At 40.4% G+C, this 21,589-nt stretch overlaps 1 protein-coding gene across 1 annotated transcript in view; it reads right to left on the bottom strand.

Annotated features, from left to right (window-relative positions):
* KYNU (kynureninase) overlaps window positions 1–14,169 on the bottom strand; it is a 59,423-nt gene extending 45,254 nt beyond the window's left edge. Inside the window, exons 1-3 of the mRNA XM_009318943.1 lie at window positions 14,001–14,169; window positions 8,437–8,557; window positions 1,534–1,616 (exon numbers count right to left, since the gene is read on the bottom strand). Coding sequence (XP_009317218.1) covers window positions 1,534–1,616; window positions 8,437–8,557; window positions 14,001–14,169 — 373 coding nt within the window. The remainder of the gene's footprint in view (window positions 1–1,533; window positions 1,617–8,436; window positions 8,558–14,000) is intronic.
* Window positions 14,170–21,589: the final 7,420 nt, after the last annotated feature.

Raw genomic sequence — 21,589 nt, 5'->3', positions numbered from 1 at the left:
CTTAAATCAGCTGCGTTCAGCATTTCAACATCCTCCACCCCTTTATATTCTCACATTTTTATGTTCCATGATAGTTAACGGATGAATGTACTGAGCTTGCCCTTGAACGTAATGAAAGCAATAAAAGTAATTTCTTAACCTCCTGAGCAATACTAGGTACTACGGCAGCAGCTTCCAAAATCAGAACAACCAATCCGCATTTTGGTTTTTATTTCATTCTGCAGATGGGATCGCTCCGCACAGCCCAGTGATGCCCGGTCTAACCACGCTCACATTTATGTTATCTTAGTGCTTATGTCATAGATAGACCAACTATAACAATATTTTCTTATATTTGCTTTGCTCCAATAATAATATCCAGTGGTTTAGCTATTTGGACACTTCTTCATGAAGAAGTCAGGAAGTGACTTTATCTATAAATATATAAATAAACCTGTCATGGAACATTCCTTAATGTCTCTGTTTCCAGTTGTTCAGACCCCATTTGCTTCTGTTGAAGGAGAAAAACCCTAGCTTTCTCATTGAACACTTATCTATAGTTGGAGGAGAAATTACAAGACAATATCTAGTGTACAGTAGGTCAACTTAACCATAATATTTTTCCTTAGTGAAGGCACAAATGAACACATGATAATTCAGTTCAGACAGTCAGTATTGACAGTTGCCTTCCACAGCAAAATTGAAATACCGGCCAAATCTCACTAAAATCTACTAACCTAACCTTGACAATGGCTGTAAGGGTTGGAGAGAAAAGGGGTCTGTGAGAAACCCTGCCAAGATCATTTCTCTTCCCCCTTCTGACAGCAGCAACTCTGAAGGAAATCCCAGTGAAAGATTATTTCAGCAACTACACACAGGTTAAAGTAAGAGGTGATAGAGGAAATTTGCATTCAGACTCAGACGACTGCTTTCACGGCTGGCAAACTCACCAGGAGAAATCTCCAGGGCTCCTCCTCAATCTCTAGAATAACCAGACGCATTTACTGCCAAGGTCCTGCAGTACTGCAGACTCCTCAAGGGGTACAGCAGGGTAATGGGAACTTACAAATAGCATGTCCTGCCCCAATTATCTGCTTCATTGACATAAGCAGTTCTCAAATATGAGGCTGGATTTGGTGGCGGGGAAAGGAGGAAAAGCAGAAAATGTCTGGATAGAAATCATTTTTCAAAGGGGAAAGTTCATTGGTTTACTTCTAGGAGAGAGACTGAGAATCTGTAATGCCGAGTGCCCTTTAGAAGGGCTTCCCTTGTTAGACCAAGTGGTTTATGATGCTCCAAGAAATCTTTTGCTGCAATTAGTTTCATGATATGCATTATGCTCATATATTATCACATACATTCATCTCTTAAATCACTTGCAGCCTTAAAATAAAGTGTTAGTCCATGCACAAGGCAGTCAGAAAAAAACTGCTTTAAAACAAACGAATTCAAGGAACAAATTCTGGTTACAGAGTTTCAGGACTTTCAGTCTTAAGAGAAACCAATTTTGTTTTCATTTCTAGAGAAAGATTTTTCCTTGCAGTTCATACCTACCAACCAGCTCAGCCATCAGGTCCAGGATGCACTCATCTGCCAAAGCCCACGGGCGCTGACCATTGAAATGGCCGTAAAAGCCTCTGAAAAGAAAAAAAAAAAAAAAAAAAAAGGCAAACAATGAAAACATATGCTGTTCCCTTTGGATCAGTCCTAAGAAACGTAGCCGATTTGGAGATCCCACATTTGGAGGAGGAGGAGACTCGCCTAAGATGAGCACAGCACTTTTATCATACCATTAAAGCTCGTAGCAAATGCAATTCATTTGTTGGTTTCTTACAGGTTTTCAATTGCTTGAAAACTATTTATTTTGGCCTCAAAATTCCTCTAGAAATCCCTCAAATTACAGATGATAGCTTTTTCACAAGCCCTCTGGAAGTGGCTGCATGGATGCAAGAGGCCTCCGGGAACGGGCACGCCGGGAAAGGGCACGGTGGTGCCCTGTGCAGGATGGCACCCCGCTAACCCCAGCTCACATAAACCACACAGAGAGCAGAGATCACCCTGCAGAGTTACTCCATTGGCATTTCTAGCTGAACAGTGTATGGTGCAGAGGATGGTAGACCTGAATACTGCCTTGCTCCCAGACAGAAATGTTTCTTGTCAGAAACAATTTCTATCCTCCTGAATCTCGTGTCTGAACTCACCCTTCTGCATAAACCGGCAGGTACTTAATGTATATGCAGGGAAGCACCTGCCCAAACTGAGCTGCTTGCTGATTTTTATTGCTTCTCTTCTCCCTGCCAAATTGTTCTAGATCTAAGTGTGCATAAAGCTTTTTGGTTTGACAGAGGGCATTTAAAAAACTTTATTTTGCAAACTGTTCCTGTCTACAGTGGATCATACAGGCACCTTAAACCTGAATGCATCACTACTCTGAAGTGACAGATATGAACATGCAGTTCTGGATTAAGTGCTCTGAACTAATTTTTGCTTCAGATGTGACAGAGAAGTAAACTTCTAAAGGTAGCCATCGTGCATATATAAATAAAAAGTTGCAAAGTTTCTTAAACACGCACGATGTAGCGTACAGATTTAAATGTAAATGAAGGCCGATTGAGAAAAGTAATAACGGTGCTAATCCAGGGGAACATTGCTCTGGGCTTCCATCTCACACTGGATGATTTTCATATTTGCTGAGCACCATGGGGTACTTGTAGAGTCGGAAATGCCAGGCTGCATGCTGCTGCGGCAAACCAAGTATAAAGCTGTTTCAAAACAGGGACAAAACCAGTAGAAAACTGGGTAGAGAGCAAAAAAGGCCCTAAAAGCTGTGATGTGGGGGGGGAGGGGGGGGGGGGGGAGGGGAGAACAAGTAATAAAGCTTTTAAAGAATGGGCACACAATGTTCACTCAAAATCATGAGAGGACATCTGGCAGATTAAGACATGCGAAAGGAGGGCATATGAGACACTACCAGCTAGTCCCCCATGCTTAAGGCTATTTAAAAGATTGGTTTTCCCTACCCACCTCCTACTTTCCCTTCTCAGGTTGAATTTTGTTCTGTCTCCCACACAAATTACCTGAATGCTTTACAGTCAGACCCTTTCTTATTGACTTGGGTCTAATTCTCGCCTCCTAAGCATATTTCCAAAAGAACCAGAGCCTTAAAGAAGAACTGCTGCAAAAAGCACAGTTTGTATTAACTATTTCATGCCTCTTATCCTTGCAAAATACCATTTGCTTTTGGACTAGTTTAGGTCAACAGCCGAAGGAGGGCACAGGTACTACTGAACATCTCTTACAGATAAAATAACCTCCCTACGTTCAAAAAGTCCAACCCCACACAGACAACAAGAAGGACCCCGATCCCTAATTCAGGTAAGGTCACAGCACACTAGCTGACCGCTTTTCTCCATTTTAGAATTTCTCTCTGATGGGACCTTGATAGCAGAAAGTGGGCAGTGTGAAATAGCACTCATTTACAAGAACGTTTCATAGATGAGGAATAAAGGCAGTAGGTGGGTAGGGGAGAAAACGCGGTAAGGGGCAGGATTAGTGCTAAAAGTTCCTCCCTTCTATCAGACCATAATGCAGCTGCTTTCCCTGAAGACAGTCGTATGTGTTTCACAAACAGCAAGACATTTATTGCTAATTTCCCTTCTTATTCTTAGCTGTAATATAGTGATCAAGGGACTTTGAGGTAATACAGACTGTTAAAATAAAAAAACCCCAAAGATTTTCAGTGGCTCCCAGCCTGGGGGGATCTGTATTTCTGAAAGAGGAGAGCGGACATAATAAGATGGGAAAAAAGAAGCCCTAACTACCTATGGGATTCTCTTTCATTAGCTTTCTCTGATTTTATAGCCATTAGTGTCCTTCTAATGGGAATTTACCGATGAAAGCTCTCTCTACCAGCACACAGGACTAACAAAATTTCAGAATAAATTTCCAAGTTATCATGAAAACAGATATGAGATTTCGGGCATGAGAATATTTTATTATGAGAAGAAAACATGGAAATTTAAGTATATTGAAAAAGGGAGAGCCAGCATTAATTATTATTCATATTATTATTATTATTAAGGCACAGCTTACAGCTTGCCTCGCTCTTGATGGCCAACATAAATGCCAAGAGACAAAAATTATTGCAGCTAAAATGGTAGTTAAAGGCATATTCTTGGCCCCTTTTTTTATTTTAATCACATGAAACTCTGTAGCCTTTGCTGATGGCACAATACATCCTATTACACTTAGGTTGTAAAATTCTATGCTCTGCCTCGGAGAATTTATACCTCTGTATATTATGCCACCCCTCTCTCAGCTCTGATAGGCACTGGGGGTAATAATCTTTAAGGACACAACTGCAGTGCTTCTGGCATTCCCCTCAGACACAGATAGCCTATGTCTCATTTTGTTTCCTCTACACCTTAGGTAGCAAGAGAGAGATTTAAATCGAGGTACCCAGATTAATGGATACAAAACGTGGCCCATCAAATCATAAAGCATCATACAAACAGAATTATTTCTTAAACTACTGTGAGAGTTCCTCATTGTGCAAATTAATTTTTAGTCAGTTACCATTTTATTTTCAATTTGGCAAGAAATCACAATGCCACATTTTATTCGCTGAGGTCTGGTTGATTTAAAGCTCACTAGGGGAGCTAGAAACACATTTCTGATATGATCCCAGGGTTTCAAAGGAGGTAGCAAAAGGGATTTAAATTAATTGCCAGCTTCAGGAATCTTCTGCACTCATCCAAATCTTGTTCAAGTGGAAATTTTCTTCTTGCTTCTTTGCCAAAAATGATGCAAGGTATTTAATGAGCCAATACAGACTTTTAAGTTTGACGATGGTTTCAAGCAAAGAAATAGCCAAAAGAAAGGAAGACATATCCAAAGAAAAAGAACTCTGTGGAGCAGTAGATTGAAGGCAAAACTAAAAAACCCAGGGCATTAAACCAGGCATTTACAGCTCCAACATACAACCTGCTGAAAGGTACAATGCAGAGATGATTCCTGCCGAATGGCAGGAGAAGTGGGTTTGTCAAACAGAATATGACCAAGCCCCGCCAAGCTGCACTCCCGCTTGCAGGGCTGTTACAACTTGCAGGATTAGTTCAGCACATAGAACCAAAGATACTTTTTGACTCACCGAAAACAGTCCTTTGCTACTGCAGGTGCTATATTATAAAGCCCTCCACAGACTTGGATTTTTTTGTCTACTATACTCATGTCAGAAACCTGTTGCCAGACTACTTCAATGCTTAGAAGTATATATACGTATTTAGTTTATAGCCTAAATTTATTAATTCCTAGTTTATATTTACTGTTCCAGCATGTTGTTTCACATAAGTGGCTCCTTTCTCACCCTGTGTTTACCCCTTGATACATTCACAGAGAACAATCATTTTTCCTTTCAGTCCTCATTTTCCTCAACTAAACAACTCTAATCCTCAAGACTTCCTCAGCAGGTTCTCCAGCTCCCCAATCACCCTACCAGCCCTTCGCAAGAGCATAACAACTGACTACAGCAGACTCCCTTCTGTTTTAATAGTTCCACTTTAATGAGTTACTCGGATGCAAGAGACGTTGCCCGCTGCAGAGAGTATGTTCGCATGCAATAATGATTCTATAAAATCCATTAATTGCTTAAACAGTTGTGGTGGGGGAAAGGAAAAACAAGACACTGCAAAGCACCTATTGGCCTTTATCCAACCAAACAAGTCACTTGAACCTTGGTCTTTTAGATTTCAAAAAAACTGGATTAGTGGCTACTCTAGGCTAAGCACAGAAGAGAAATCTTCATCCCTTTTTGCCCCTCATTCAATAAGTCTTGGATTTAGCCGAAATAAAAACAGAAGGAAAGATGAAGTCTCAAAGGCTCTATTTTAATCCATACTAAGAATGCCGGTGGCTTGAATTTGTAATCTTTATACATTATCATAAAAAAGAAGACTAAGGAACGTGGAAAGAAAGAATATAAAAACAGAACAAGTACGTGGGAGGCAGATGTAAGAGAAGAAAGCTATAACCCACCATTTAAAGGCGGGGGGGAGAAAAAAGGGACAGTGACACTATAAGAGGGAACACAACGAGAAAGAAATGCGTGAAAAGGCCTCTTTCTCTCCAGGCCTTACTCTGATGAGTTGTCATCACCATGCAGACCCAAAGCTATGAGCTTCCCTGCCCTTGACAACAGCTACCAGGTAATCTTCCTTTTCGCTACTGCCATCAGCTGTAAGCAGTGAAAGCCATTTAAATAGACAAGCATAGTAGCTATTTGAGATGAGTCCCAAGACACAACAAACAGAAAATGCGATAAACCGATTAATAAGAGAGCCAGAATCTATATCATTGCCGACTTGAAGGATGTACCTAATTTGCATGCCATTTCTTAGATTCTCACTACTTATTTAAGCCACAGACACTAAATTCCACACTGCCGACACATGAGCCATGAACAGGCTTCAGCTGGTAACAGCTACTACCTTAGACTGGATTTTGCTAAGCTATCCTTGGTGACTGGAATAAAAGCATCTATTTGTGCATTTCCAACCACCTATTCCTTCACCTTCCAACATGCCCAGCACCCAATACCGCCCATCAGCTTCTTTAAGCATAAATTGCTCTGTTCAAATTTAGCTTGACCTCACCCTGACTTTCTCGGTTGCCTTAGGTGCATCTGCAGCTAGCACGATTTTGTTGTGGGGTTTTGTTGGGTTTAGTTTGTGTTTGGTTTTGTTGGTTTTTTGGGGTTTTTTTTGTTTTTTTTAAACTTTCTGATTTATTCTGAGTAAGGTGTTTGGGGCCAAGCTGTGTTTTTGGCAAACAGCCTTCTAGATTTGATCCCTTTCTTCCGATGGCTTGAAATCCTGTTCAACCATATTTCCCCCCTTAGACACAGCTACTGAAGGTACTTTTGATTTTCTGGAGAAACATGCTGCCTACCCTTTTCTTTCAGATTTTTATAATCATTGAGAAAAAGGTATCCTTCACTGTAGCAAAGACAAACATAAGAATGGAATTGAACCAATGAAAAGGTACAGTGAAGGAGCTGAAATATGTTTGCACTCCCAGTGCATCACTAACAGATAAGAGTACTATCTGACTTTTACCTTTTGAAAGAGCTCAGCTGTTTCCCTGATAAAGTGCGATAATCATACAGAAACGGACAGGGTTGCAATTTTTTCAAATGACTGGAGAAACTGCAGTGTTGTGCTGAATGAATAACCAGAAGGAACGAGCACTTTCCAAAATTCACATTCGTTCCCATTCATTCTCAATCTTCTTCTCACTTATAAGTAATAAATAAGAAACAGTAAACCATTTTTATTAACCCACAGCATTCATATATTAACAAGTAAAACAGCAGCGACAGAATGTTCACATTTACATTGCGAAGCCTCCACCTACAGCGTTTCTACTGAAACAAGGTTGCCCAGTTAGCAGAATTAGCTTTTCCTCTTCTGCCTCCCCATATTTCCTCTACTCTCTCACCATGAAATCACATCTGTTCCACTCGTATCCCACACCCTATAAAAGTGTCCATCTCTTTTCCAGCTCACTCACTTATCTGGGTGTTATTTTCCTTTCCCACCTTCAGCTCCCTGTTTTTTACTGATCTTTTTCCTTACTCCTCCCTGATCCAGCTGCTCAGGCAGGTGCTGGACATCTCAAAGCACAGACTCTCCATGGAAACAAAGTAGAATATATTAAAAAAAAAGCTTCCCCCCCCCCATATATCTAAAAGTTTCCCATCTGTTATGACTACAATGCCCCTTTTCCTGCAATGCCAAAACGTGTCCCTCTTTTGTCCTCCTGTCCCTCCTACATCAGCTCTGTTCAGCAGAGCTCATAACGATCCACCCTCAGCTCCTCACTGAGATGCTCCTGAGAAGACAGGAATCCTTCTTTCTAAATAAAATGAACTTGTCAGGCAGAGACCTGGTTTAAAAGAGGAGCCAAAAACCTGCCAGCACTGGCAGCAGCACCACCTGCGCTCAGTGCTATTTCGAGGGGAACTGCCCGCTGCAAGGCCTGCAGGGTGAATCACACGCAGTTAAAAATACTAATTAGAAAATCACAGGGCCTGAAACTGAATCATGTTCACTAGCAAGCAGCAGTAACCAAATGAGTTTGTGTGTCTTGTGTATAAACACACATAGCAATTGGATGGGGATGGTTAAACCTTGCAGGTCCTCCAGATGAGCCAAAGCAGAACCACTGCGCGCAGCACGGGTTATCACAGCTGGAAATTTCTCCTTGCCTGTTTTACTGCTTATACTTTTAAAGGAGATTTAAATAGTCCTAGGGAAACACTGGACATGTTTTACTCCTGGGCTGTAGTGGTTTTAACACACTACTCTTCTATTCAAGCATTTTCAAGGCAGATCCCAAAACAAAACGAAGCGTTCGTCTGAAGCATGGGTTAGCATCTTGCATACCCCGCTGTGTACTCACGTTTGAGCCCACTTGTCCAGTTCTTCATCCAAGTAAGTTTTAACTTTTCTTGGCTGGAGCCCGAGAGAATTCCCAGCAAAGTATACGCAGCTCTCCTCTCCGTTCACCAGGCTCAGATCAGCTGCGGAGGGAAACCACAGAAACAACATGCACGTGGCAGTGAGCACAGGAGGGACAGCACACACACACACGTGTGCCACCACCCAGAGCTCTGCCCGTTCTGGAGCTCCCTTGGACACCGTGGTCCCCACGTGCAAATGAAGTGCCGTATCCTGACCTTCCCAGGACACCACGCAGGTGACCCTGCAAAGGGATCTAAGGACAGGGACAGCCAGGCAATTTGCAAGCAGTTATTGCCTTCGTCCTCCTGCAATTTTTGGCTGAGTCCATCTATACCTGTTCTGCAGCTAATATGAGTTCAGGCAGCATTAAATCCCCAGGTCTCTGGAGCTGTGGGGGGAAGCAGCCGCCACTGGCACCAATTTTGTCAGGTCTGTAACCAACGGTGAGTGAAGAGGAAACATTTTCCTGACCAGGCTATCCACTTTTCTTCCATTGTCAATATATTCCTACTCCGAGTCATGAAGCTACTTGAATTGTGCATTTAATAAAAGTTACGACTAGGTAAATCTGTGTCTTTCATGCAAGTTCTCCCTGCATGATTAAATCACTATTTAGAAAAATGTAGTCATTGCACAGCATATTTTAAGGCAGTCTCAAAAGTTCTTGTCTTGTCAGCAGATATTGTGGGCTGCACTTCATGTCATCATCATCTGAGGAGGAGGAAATCTATGTTGACAAATCCTTTCAATGATTAGGAGAAAAGCAAGGCGGTAGAAATTTATAAATAATAGCTCTAGCGAGGTTCTGAACAATCTAATTACCCCGTGTCATCATCTATCAATCCAAACATTGCCTTTTTCTATTATTTCTCATGTTAGAGATTCTTGGAGGGACAAGTGATGGTGACCTTCTAGAAGTAGTAAGTAATTTGCATTCATCTATACAAATACTTACAATACCCCCAAAGCTAACATTACATGTATTCTTGGTGAATACAGTCGATACACCACAGAAAAAAAAAGATCAAATGAATGAATATGTTAAGATACATGCTAGAAGCGAATGATAAGATCGCATTTCTGTCTGTGAAAATTTTATGTTAGGGCTGTAGAAAGATAGATTAGATACCTGGAAAAGGTCTCTTACTACCTTTTGCACTAACAATTACCAACTTCATTGAACTTCACCAGAAACACATTTTTCAGAAGTATAGACAACTTGGGTAATTTCTTAATTAAAGCTTTACAAGCTTTTAAAAAGCATAAGTCAGAGAGCAATTTCAGCCTAATCTGTTTTACAGATACTATGTCTGTTTTTCATCTCTATGCTAATATGAATGAAAACAGAGAGGCATAAATATTATCCATGCTCCTAAATTGGTTCTATTAACAGTTCTTTTGCTATCAAGAAACACAATAATACTGTCTCACTGGGAATAGAGAGAAGGATTTTTGCCTAAGAATTTGGAGCTCAATCTCACTAATACTCTTTATACTCGAATCAAGCATTAAAACAGGTAAGGAATTATAAGCAAGTTAGCTTCTCTTGCACCACAGTCCTTTCTAAATAAAAACGCCTCTCGGGTCACTGTTGGAGACAGATGGCATTACCACTTTGACAAAGTGTATTTTTCTACTTTTACGCCTGTTACTTTGCATATTCTTTTTTTTTTTTTTTTGGCACGTGATCAAGTCTGTATTGGGCTGTACTCTTTTCCTTTTCACAAAAAGCTGTTTACTTTCCCCTCTCTGACATCATTAAGAGACTCATTTTTGACTACTGCTGCTTCCCAAACTAGGCTTGTTTTTTGCAGCATCTTTGTCACTTCACAACTTCTCCTGACCAGCACACCATTGCGCTCCAATGTTTCCCTCGGACACTGTGATATTCTTTACAGTAACACGTTTGTTTTCTTAAGACTAGCACTTGTCTTTCCCCAAATTACTCTACCTTCGTTTCTCACAGTACTGGCCCTTTTTATTTCTGGGGGAGTTGCAGTTGACATGCAATATATATTGAAGTATTCAAATAGGAAAAAAGCACAATTTATGAAGTAAAGGCTGGTGCAAGAGAAACAGGAGATAATTATTGAAATGTGTCCTTAGAGTAGCCTGAATAAAAAAAAAATACATGAACAATAATTTACATTAAGATTAATTAGATACAGTATAAATTATTCTCACACCCACTCAGATTCATGCAAACTAGTCAGATGTAATAACTTACACTATTTTGTATACTAAATATATCCATTCATCTACATTAAAGATGTATTTCTATACCTTTTAAACTTCAAAGAAAAAGCAAGTTTATTTTCAGAAATATTCAGTCCAAACAAAGGGAAAAATACAATGTCTTTATTAACCAGAAAGGAAGGACTAAATCTGTTTATGCATTATCCGAGTTCTATCCTTTTTGAAGGATAAAAGATCACCTCTTTCACACCTTCCTATACCCCCGTCACAAGCCCTCCAAACAAAGAACCAGATTTATAAGATTAACCACTACCTTTAACCACCTCTTCGGGGAAATATAGCTCAACGCCTTCACTCTGGGACATCTTTTTATTCCCAAGAAACCCAAACGATGCTCTGTTCCTTTACAAGATGACAAAGCACAAGCCATAGCCTTAATCAGACTGGTGATTTGGCACCCAACTTCCAACTGCAATCCAGTCATTCCTACCTCCCCCCAGTGCACGAAAAAGCATTAAAAGAGACTTTGTTGTCATCTTGGAGAAGGGCGAGGAGATCCAAACATTTCTCTGAATCTTCTGCTGTCATCTTTTCCTATTTGCTCACCTGAGCCTCGTCCCTCATGCTTGCACATAAAGACTCGAAGATTTGCCAGGGAGTTAGTCTGTTAGTGGTTTCCACTCGATCAATATAACAAATAAACAGCTGTGACAGTTTATAAGTTGATAGCTAAGTTAAACTATTAAAAATACTTAGAAAGTCATATGTATGTAATCTTATAATTGTGTCCTATGGATGTTCTCATCTGCTTCTTGTAAAGCTTCATTTTAAAACCTCATTGTAATGTTTTATGTAAATATATAAAGCGTATTTGATGGCGAATATCTGTAATGACATTTATCTTCAGAAGCATGTTATCTAGGATCCGCTCCTGTGCTCAGATAAATGTCATGGGAGATCTGCCTCTATCGTATAGACACACAATGTAAATATATATATTTTTACATCCCTGCTGTTTTTCAGCAGGGAAGCTCTTCCCAATGACAGCTGAAGCACGGAAAAAGAGAGACAGGGGAAAAAGAGGAGGAAAAAGCTCCTCAATTTGGGAACACAAGAATGACGGGTTCTCTGTGCTGTTCAACTGGTACTACTATGTAGGCTGCTTATCTTCACTAAAACATATATATACACAGTCTCAGGTCTAAATATTATAGCAACTGGGGAAAAAAACCACAGCAGCAGTCTTTGGGTTTAAATATTATGGTAATTGCTAAACAAACAATAATGAAGCTTGGAAGGGAAGCAATAAAAACTGTCACAGGGGTATCAAAACCTCTACGTACTTCTCGGAAGATTCTTTAACCTGAAGCTGTTGAGACACTACACTGAGAAGTTTTCATATTCTTGAAAGATGTTTTACATGCTGCATTCAAAGACACAGCTGCAAGTTCAGGTGCCCTGGTTCAGCTGGATTTCCATAGCGCAGCCAGATTAAGGGCGGCAGTGCAATGGCCATGTGAGCTGCCTTCCAGCATCTTTCTAGCTTCGGAGGGACATTTTGCAGCAGCACGGTGGCAACTGAAGCATCTTTGAGTACAGAATATCATACCCAAACAAACAGATGGGGTTTAGGAAACCCTCTTAAGCAACCAGAGGGAAAAAGGAAAAAATGACTTTTTGGCAGACAGGCTGAGAACACCTCCTCCGTGCGGAGGAAGCACCTAGTTTAAATATTTATAAAGTGTCCAGTTCTGCTCTGAATAATATAAATAGCAAAACTCAAGGATTTAAATGTGGGGAAAGATAAGCCAGTACCACCTGTACATAGAGAACTAAGGTTTATCATCCTCCTGTCCTTAGGACAGGAGCAGACTGCATTCCCAACATTCATCATCTCTAGGCAGAAAGATACTGAAGACAAAGATAGTTTCAAAAGGAAACATCCAGGAATTCAGACAACTGGTACCATTTTCTGTCACAGATCTTTACTGGACATGATTTGGTGAATGTATCTGTAATTTCTCATGTACCATCTGTATTGTTCCTTTCAGGAAAAAAAAATCTGCTGAAAGTTGTGTCTGCATTTATTAGAAAGTGAAAATATTTTGCAAGAAACTTCCATGATTTTTTTCCTTCAATTTTTAATAGATTCTTTCTGCCAAGGCAGAAAAGGAGGAGAATGACTATGCCTATATATGCTCACCATCTAAGGAAATAATATGCCATTTCTTCAACTTCCAGTGTGCGATGACCAGGGCCCACAAAGCAGGGAGAGCTTTTTCTCCCCATGTATTTGTGAGCTGAAAATAAACCCAGGCAGGACTTGGGAAGCAGGAGAAGAGCCCAGGACCATGCTGCCTTCATAGGTGGGTGCTCCCACCAGGTTTCCCTGCATGATTTTGGCCAGACACAGCAGCAGTGATGGGTTCAAAAAAACCTCGTGGAAATGTTTTGTACTTTCGCTAGGCTAGGAACGCTAACTTGAAGCAAATGCTTCCCTCTCAGCTTGCCAACCCTCCCACATACCCCTCCTGCCTCCCTGCCTGCACACCAGGTCCTCTCTTAATAAATCAATCAAAAATACCCCTGCTCCCATGCCCCGGCATGCCACAGGCTCCTTGAAACAACCTACAGACCAGGAATGAAGCAGAAAAATTTGGAGAACCATTTTGCATGGCTACATTGAAGCCATGTGCAGTTACCTATTTGTAGGCAATTCATGAGGAAAGTAGGAAAGATCTTCAAATAAAAGGTTTCATTATGAATTATTTGCTCAGATCAATTATTTGTTCTAAGGCACAGTCTTCCATTTGGCCTCAGGAAGAAAATCATCTCTACTGCTAACAATAAGGCATAAATGTTAATGTATGTACCATCTCTTTCATTAACTAAAATAATTGTAACTAGATAGATAATACCAAACTATATTATACCAAGGAAGGAACTACTCCGAACTATTGTAAGCTACATTGCCGTTTGAAACCATTAGACAAAAATGCTTCTGCCTATAATTTTCAATCAGTCACTATATTGTTCAAAGCAGCTGACTGACAGCATAAGCACCATGTAAGTACTGTATCCTCGCATTTTATTCAGGATGGGAATGAGAGCATAAAGCTTTTGGTGCTAGAATAAGTTGATGGATTAATTTAGCAACATCAGGGACATACTGTGCTCAGATATGACTGCAATTGCTCGATTATCTCATAAGTGACAATGATTTCCAAAGATTTGTGATAAACACAGGCAGAAAATGTGAAGCCCCACCCTTTCCCCCTGCTCCCCCACTGTAATTATAATTCTCACTTGGAGGCAGATCCTTGACTTTTGGGATACAGAAACATTCACGAAGATGCTTTAGCTCATCTTCTTCATCTAAGTGAAAAGCAAGTTTCTTGTCTGCGGGACTGCATCCTAGCCGCAAGGCAGTTTGCTCTAAAATGGTTGCTGGTAACACAGGAGAAGATGGATCCATTTTCAGGTCATTCAATTCCACCTTAAAATGAGAAATGCCACAGTTTAGCTTCTGCAGTATGCATATTTACAAGTGGCTGATAAGCAGCCACTAAAGGTGCATCATTCAAGACCCAAACTTCCTTGATGGAAAGCTTTTTTAAAAAGTGACATATTTGAATAGAATGGTAAAACTGATCAATTCAAGTATTTCCAAGGCAACATATTGCTGTAACCCCAAAGGCTTTTTTTTATTCTCTCTTTAGATATGACTCTCTTCCCTTTTTAATCTGTATCAGCAGCTTCTAAGTTCTCCCACCAGACCGACAGCAGTTATAAACACTGAAGTGTCATTCATAATTTTGAGATCTCGAAACCAGAGGCAGCATTATTGTTTCTGCAGTCTGTGCTCAGCTATACTGAAGTTGTTTCCAGGCTGTGCAACCTTCAGCCTCTTTCAGTTTTTCTTCCTTAAAAATAGGAGGGGGTGTTTGTGTACAGCCGTGCTCACGTACAAGGGCAGAGCAGGCAGGATACAGATGGCAGACAAAGGCATCGTTAGAAATGTAGCTTTCAGGACCAGGATCTTGAATTAATATTTCCTTCTAGCTACGCCAAATATCCTGGTGTTTTAACTCCATTTGTCCTGGGAAAGGAGAGAAGCCCAAGTCAAACTGCAAACATGGCAGACCATAGTTTCTATATCCAAATGTGTATCTGCAAAATTTACAAGCTCAGTGATCCTTATAAGAAGAATAGTTCTGTAACTGTAATGCTCAGAGACACCGTTGTGTTCAAGATTGCATCTGTGCATTTGGCTTTATAGATCTATTGGCAGAGAAAATTGATGACACGTACTCTGTACTTTAGGGCAAAACTTTGCCAGTGTTGCCTGCTGCGTCCCGTTGCAGGAGGTGGTCAAGAGGCTCACTGAGGTACTTGGTGGTTTCCCCAGTTTAGGGAACTGGATAGTTAGACCACACAATATTCGCTGCCTTTTTAAACATCCCCAAGAGTTTTGGTGCCACAGAAAAACTCTAGGGGATAGGCAGAAATAGGACAAGATTAGCACACAACATGCAGCATAGAGCCACCAGACAATATAGCTTTTTCCCCCCTCTGAGAAAGAAAACTCTTTAAAGTACATATCTTCCATAAGTACCAGCTCTCTTTTCTTAAAACCAATAGTATGTTACAGACAGTTATCTAGAAACAAGCTGTGGAGAGAACAACAGATGATTATATGGGTTGTAGCCAGCTGAGCGTTACATGCATTGTTACTTAACCTAGCTCGGGTTTGTGTGGAAGAGGGGTTCTGAAAGTCAGTGTGATGGTGTGTTCCAGATTATAGATATTTTTTAAAATTAAATCCCTTATGACACATTTGTCTTTATTCTTTTTGGTACCAATATATAAAGGCAGATTAGGGTTTTTTATCAATTTTTTATGCCAATCCCTGAAGACCATCTAGAAGAGCTTCATCAACACATATGGGAAGGACAACAGTTGGTATTTAAATATAAACCCCTAAATAGCACAGCCTCATTAGTGCCAATTATTGTAAACCTGTTTATACTTTAGCCAAATGGCCAGCATGATACTAGTTACCTGGTTTAATTTGCTATCATTTAGTTTATGATGAGAACATTTTCTTTTTCCCCCTCCAGACTTGATATCTTGCACAGTAGAATTTTTTCCTCTCCCATCAGCACGTAGAGTTAAAAAAAAAATATATGCCAGTAGAACTCTTTAAGACAGCAGTTTTCATTTAGCTAATGTTCACCCTCTCCTGGGAGGTATTGGAGATACCCTATTTTTGTGCTGTCTCCACACAGGCTGTTCACACCTCCTCATCGTCACCAAATTTATCACTCCCACTCATTCATCTTAATCACCCCTTAGCTGGTAAAAAGGAAAATAAAATGGCAAAAATGGTTGAAAAAAAGATATTTGAACATCTTGGTTCTCAGAATGCTTTTCAAGGCTTCTAGGAGGCGGAGGGCTACACCTAGACAAGTAGTTGGGTGTGATGCTAAAGTGGCTGAGCTCGCTGGAATTAATACACCCAACCAGCCACCTCCGGAAGGTTGCCACTCTGCTGAAAGCCCCGGGAGAGAAGTGACCAGGCTCCCTATTCCCCAGGGAACCACGTCTCAGTTCCTCTACAGCTGAACAGCAAGTCCAAGACCCTGCCTCTGCCAGCTCCCCTGCTGCGGTATAGGTATCAACACGTGTGCTCTTCTGCAGGTCAGAAGAGTACTGACCTTCTGAACCTCATTTGGCAGTCGTCAGGGAGGATGGTTTAGAGATCTTTATTTCCTCCAGTAGATGTTGTGAAACATCTAGAAAAGCAAGCTAGGTTCACAGACACTATGGCCGTCACTAATACAGGCACCTCGTTACAACCTAAAGACACTGTAAGGTAACAGGTTTCACTTCTGTAAATTACAAGTTTTAAGAACCCATGGGCTTAATCAGTAAATCGGGGTTTATTTTCAAGCAATATTGGGTTCAGCACTTGGAAAGTAAAACTACATTTTGTTTCCAAAGGCTTATTTCTTTGATTTACAACATTAGCATGGGTTTCCTGGTCCCATAGGCATTATCAAAGCACGTCCAGTACATACCACATAATCAAGATATAATTCTCTATTTCTAATAACAAGTATTTAATGCAGATTATGGAAACAATCCTTGGAGAAGGGGCTGGAAATCAAGTATCCCTGACTGTCTCCTTCCAGATAAAAGGACCACACAGTAGTCTGTGTAGTCTTTTCTACACAGTCAATCTCCTTCCCACTCAAGTTAATGCCTGGATTTTTTTTTTTGCTCCCCAGTGACATGGCTCCTTCCCTTACTTCAGGAGCTTTCTAATCTCTCTAAGCAGATGACTCACTTGAGTTAGGGATATTTGTTCAGTGATGCTCAGCTCCCCCGATCTCTAGGAGGGGGACCGTGCAGCATTGGTATTGCTGTTACCTATGTCCTCTCCTGGATACAGCCTATGAAGAAGGTTTGGGAGTCTCCAATGTTTATCTCCTGGGGCCCACACAGGCAATGCCAGCTAATTCCCTTGCAATTCACGATCAGGAGATGGATGATAAGGGTGTTTGAAAGACAGTTTGGTTTTATACACCAGATCCCTCTTATCCGGTCTGTAGATTCTCTGCTTTACACCATGTGAACACAGCGCAACATCCTCCCATTTGTCTTACTAGTCACCATTTTTCAGTAAGGACACACAGTTATTACAGGGGATTAATGGCTATCATATTCCAGGTCATCCGCTGACCTGTCTCGCAAGCACAGATGGGTTTTGTTTCCATTTGAGGCCTGACCCCAAACCCACTGAAGTCGATAGGTGTCTCTATTACAGACAAAGATTTCTGGATCAGGTTTTTTGTTCCCTGTCATTGCTGTAGCTTGCTGCATCTGATCAATGACTTTCGTTTATTATGATTCTTATTTATATTAAGTTTTGACAGCAAATATAATATTAAATACAAAGATCGAGAAGCTAAAAATGATTAAGTGCCCAGAGGTATCTGATTTAATACAAACATTATGAAATAAGATAAAACTACTAAAATAAAATCAATCAAAATCCTATTGAGGAATGAAATCCCAGAGATCCAATTCTGAGACCAGAATAAGAAAGTACTTTTGTCCTTCAAATGGAAATTAGGCTTCATAGAGAGGGAATCCCAGAATTGCTTGGGTTTTTTCTTTTTTTTTTTCCTTCCCCCCCTCCCGACTGGCATTATTGCATTTATAATTGTTGCAGAATAGAGTTCCATGCAATTATTTTACAATAATTCATGAGTCATTTGTTATTTTCTACATGTAAATACATTTGTATGAGAACAGCACACCTTTATTCCATCCAATTATTTTCATTTAACTGAAAACTATATTCTGTATCCTCTTCAAATTAAAATTCAGACCCATCAGTGCAAAATGTAATTCCCACCTTGATAAATGTGGTTCCTTATCAGGATTTTTTTCATATAACTTAAAGCCAAAATAATCAAGAGAAACAACTTGCCTCCACCACCTACTCTGGGAAAAGCATTCTGGTGTTTGGTGTTTTCTTCTCCCTTTCCTTGAAACTTCCTTACACTGTTTGACTTAATAGATATAGATGACATGAAATCAGCTTTTATTTTTCTCTTCGATCTTTCTTTGCTCTTTTGACTATTCCACAGAATTTGCCTCTACTGCATACTGATTCAATGTAAAGAACTCACCTATGACTGTTGGCAATCTTTCCTTTTCAAAAAGAGCATATGCAACTTAAATTAAGAAAACAGTCAGTATTACATATTTTATCAGCACAGATATCAGCCCTGCTACTTCATCTCCCATTTTAAGACTATAAAAGACAATGGATGAGCATTAGTCAGACACAAGTGACGTGGATGTCTGGGTGATTATTTCTGTTTTGTCCTTTATGCATAATTTACTGACTAAATAGAAAAAATTGTGTGAATATTAGCAAGCCATCTTATCAAACTTACACAGAAAGGTCCATTAGGCTTAATTATAAGAATGATAATTTGTCCTATTTTTACATCCACTTACGATATTTTTATAGATCTACCCTCTGTCTATAATTGTTGCTTGATGTCTTTATTAAAAAGCTGTGAAGTCCCCTCACCCCCCTTAAACATTTTCTTTAAATATTCCAAGATGTTACTCACAGTCTTTCTACCCAGCACAGTGCTGACAGGCATACAATGAATCCCTATTTAAAAAGCTGTATCAATATCCTCAGAGAAAGAGAGTGTATCATGGAAATAGCATGTCCTGCACTTTCTTCCCTCCAATAGCTGTTTACCAGGTTGCTAAATGCAGCTCAGCCCACGGACCTTTGACATTTTCAGGTTAGCATCCAAATGAACTCTTTGGAAGGAAAACTGGGGGTGTGCACATGTATAAGTGCACAAGTTTGCAGTATAGGTCCACGCTGTCAAAATACACCCACTGAAAGCACCAATAGCACTGTGAATTGAAGTCGTTTTAAAAACAAACAGAAAAACTACAGAAACGCACAGTGTGTAAGGGCTGATTCTCCTTCCCATCTTTACACAAACAAAATTGCTTTTGTGAATGCAATTTTGCAGAAGGAAGTTCCTAAAAAAGCACAACCCAAAGCAATGCACATTCTAGATTACTTCAAGTTAAACACACTTCAGTGAATTTGTTTAAATTACAGAACTGCAGAGAAAGAAAAATCTAAATATTCATAGCACACCCAACAACAGATACACAGCAGCAAACACAACTGTATAATTAAATAAGTTACACAGCACAGTGCCACAGCTACAGCAAGGGAATGTGACAGAGAGGAATTATAATAAACCCAGTTACTTAGAGTAATTTAGGCACATATTGACCTTCATGTCAAGAAGTGTTTTGGTGTTAAAAGTAATTTTACGTATAAAACACATCTTTTCCCCTCCACAGTGAAACCACATTACCCTGCGGTTGGCAGCCGTTCCTGAGAGAGGATGATGAAATTCTTGTGCAAATACTCAGCGTTGCATGAAGAAACAGCCACAGTCACGTGCTTGCTCCTCCAGACTCTGACCCGCACAGTGACCAAGCACATGACCTCCGAGAGTTAACCAAAAACCAACTGTATTTTTTTTTTCCCTTTGTCACCGTGGCAAAATTTAAAGTTCTGATTAAATTAAGAAGGCACCTTTCTCCCATACAGGCACAAGAATACACACACAATTATAATGAAAATGGTTTTAAACCAAACTTTTTTGCTTCAGTGAAGGAGCAGATCGATAGCGTAACAGCTAGAAGTCAACAATGTTCGCAGCCACATGGCAGAGGGAGTGGTGGGAACTTACACAGAACATGGATTTGCCAGGGTAGAAAACAGAAGAAGAATTAGAGGTGAAACTAGAGAAGAATAGAGTTGATATCTTTACTCTCTATAAACATTATCTCAAACCAGCCACGTGTTAGCCCAGTCCCCTCCATTCAAGCTTGAATGACACCCGTTCCTACACATAGCTAGAACATAGTCATCTGGATGCAACAAAAATAGTTTCTCTGTATCCAGCATCTGAAGTTTCGGGGAGGGGGCCAGGAGCAGGGTGGAACCACACAAAAACCCCACCAAACAGTGAGGAGAGATACAGAGGCAAAGGGGTCAGAGCTGTGGACTAACAATGTAATTTAGAGATACAACACCATCCTGGTGTTCTGCATGCACAGACCCCTGCAGCAATGCTTGTTTATTAACTGCATTTCCATTTTCAGTAAGCACCAATATATTTGACACTCTTGAACTGTAACATTTCATCTTCTTTGCTAGAAGAACAAAAACAACCACACAAAGCACTTAATATTGACCCAAAATAAAGCTAACCTCTATCCAGCAGTTCTTGTAGTATCCTTACCCTGTTTTGCACCCTCAAATGATTTTTTGGACTTCCCACTAACTTGTCTTGTTTATTCCACCAGCAAGACTGCTGCTCAAGAAACTTTGTACCACCAGGAATTTGGGCGAAGAGAGAGAAGCAGGAGGTTGAGCTACTTCAGCTACTGAGGCAAGAGGCATCCAATGTCAAACTCACCCTAAAAGGGTATTTCTTGTTTGGCTGGCCATTTAGGTCAAACCAAGCTGAAATACACTGCAAGTTTTCAATTTGCCCTTGGAAATAAAACTATACAAACAGTAGAGTGAAAATTTCCCACTGCATTTTCCTTTGAAAAAGCATCTTGAGTTTTACCCTTGATTGTCAATGGTTGCAGAAAAACAGCTGCAGAGGCCATATGTTTGTAGACTTTCATGAGAATAGGAATATTGACCCCTTCTCCCAGCTGTTCTTCTCAACTCTTCAGATGGAATGAAAAGAAAAACAAAGGCAAAAACTTTTGCCCTTAAATTCAAGGCTCAAAAATCAGCAAGCATATCTCCTTGGTACCTTTTTTAGCTGCAGAACTAATCTAATGATCTGTATTTCTTTTTTCCTGTGATGTTGTGAGGTAACCAGAGGGCAGGAAAAGAAGAAGGAGCTACTGCAAGCCACAGTGAGACCAACATGCAAGGGAGCGAGGCTATGCAAGACGGCCAAAGTCCCAGCGGGCACTGGCTGATGTGGCAGAGAGAAGGCAGAAGATACGACGGAGGGCAGCCCTGTCATCACCCTCTCAAAGGGGCTGTTAGGAGAGCGATAGGAAGGCAGTGACATTTGACAGACAGTTTAGAGAAGGAAAAAGAAAAAAAAAAGAAAAAAAGAAAAAAAGGATTGGCAGCTTTGTTGGAAGATCAGCTCTGTATGTCTGTAACTGAGGGTTGTATGGGGTACATGGGGCGGAGAAAGAATTAAGGGGTGGACAAGCAGACACATTTCTCATACCTACAGCTTCCCCGACTTGTTCGGAGGTGCTTAACCACATTAAGCCATGCACTGCCAGACACA

This window comes from Pygoscelis adeliae, unplaced genomic scaffold (genome assembly GCF_000699105.1).
Source record: "Pygoscelis adeliae isolate BGI_AS28 unplaced genomic scaffold, ASM69910v1 Scaffold222, whole genome shotgun sequence".
Taxonomy (NCBI): domain Eukaryota; kingdom Metazoa; phylum Chordata; class Aves; order Sphenisciformes; family Spheniscidae; genus Pygoscelis; species Pygoscelis adeliae.
Note: the sequence above shows the minus strand (reverse complement) of the source record. Positions and strands in the feature narration are given on the sequence as shown.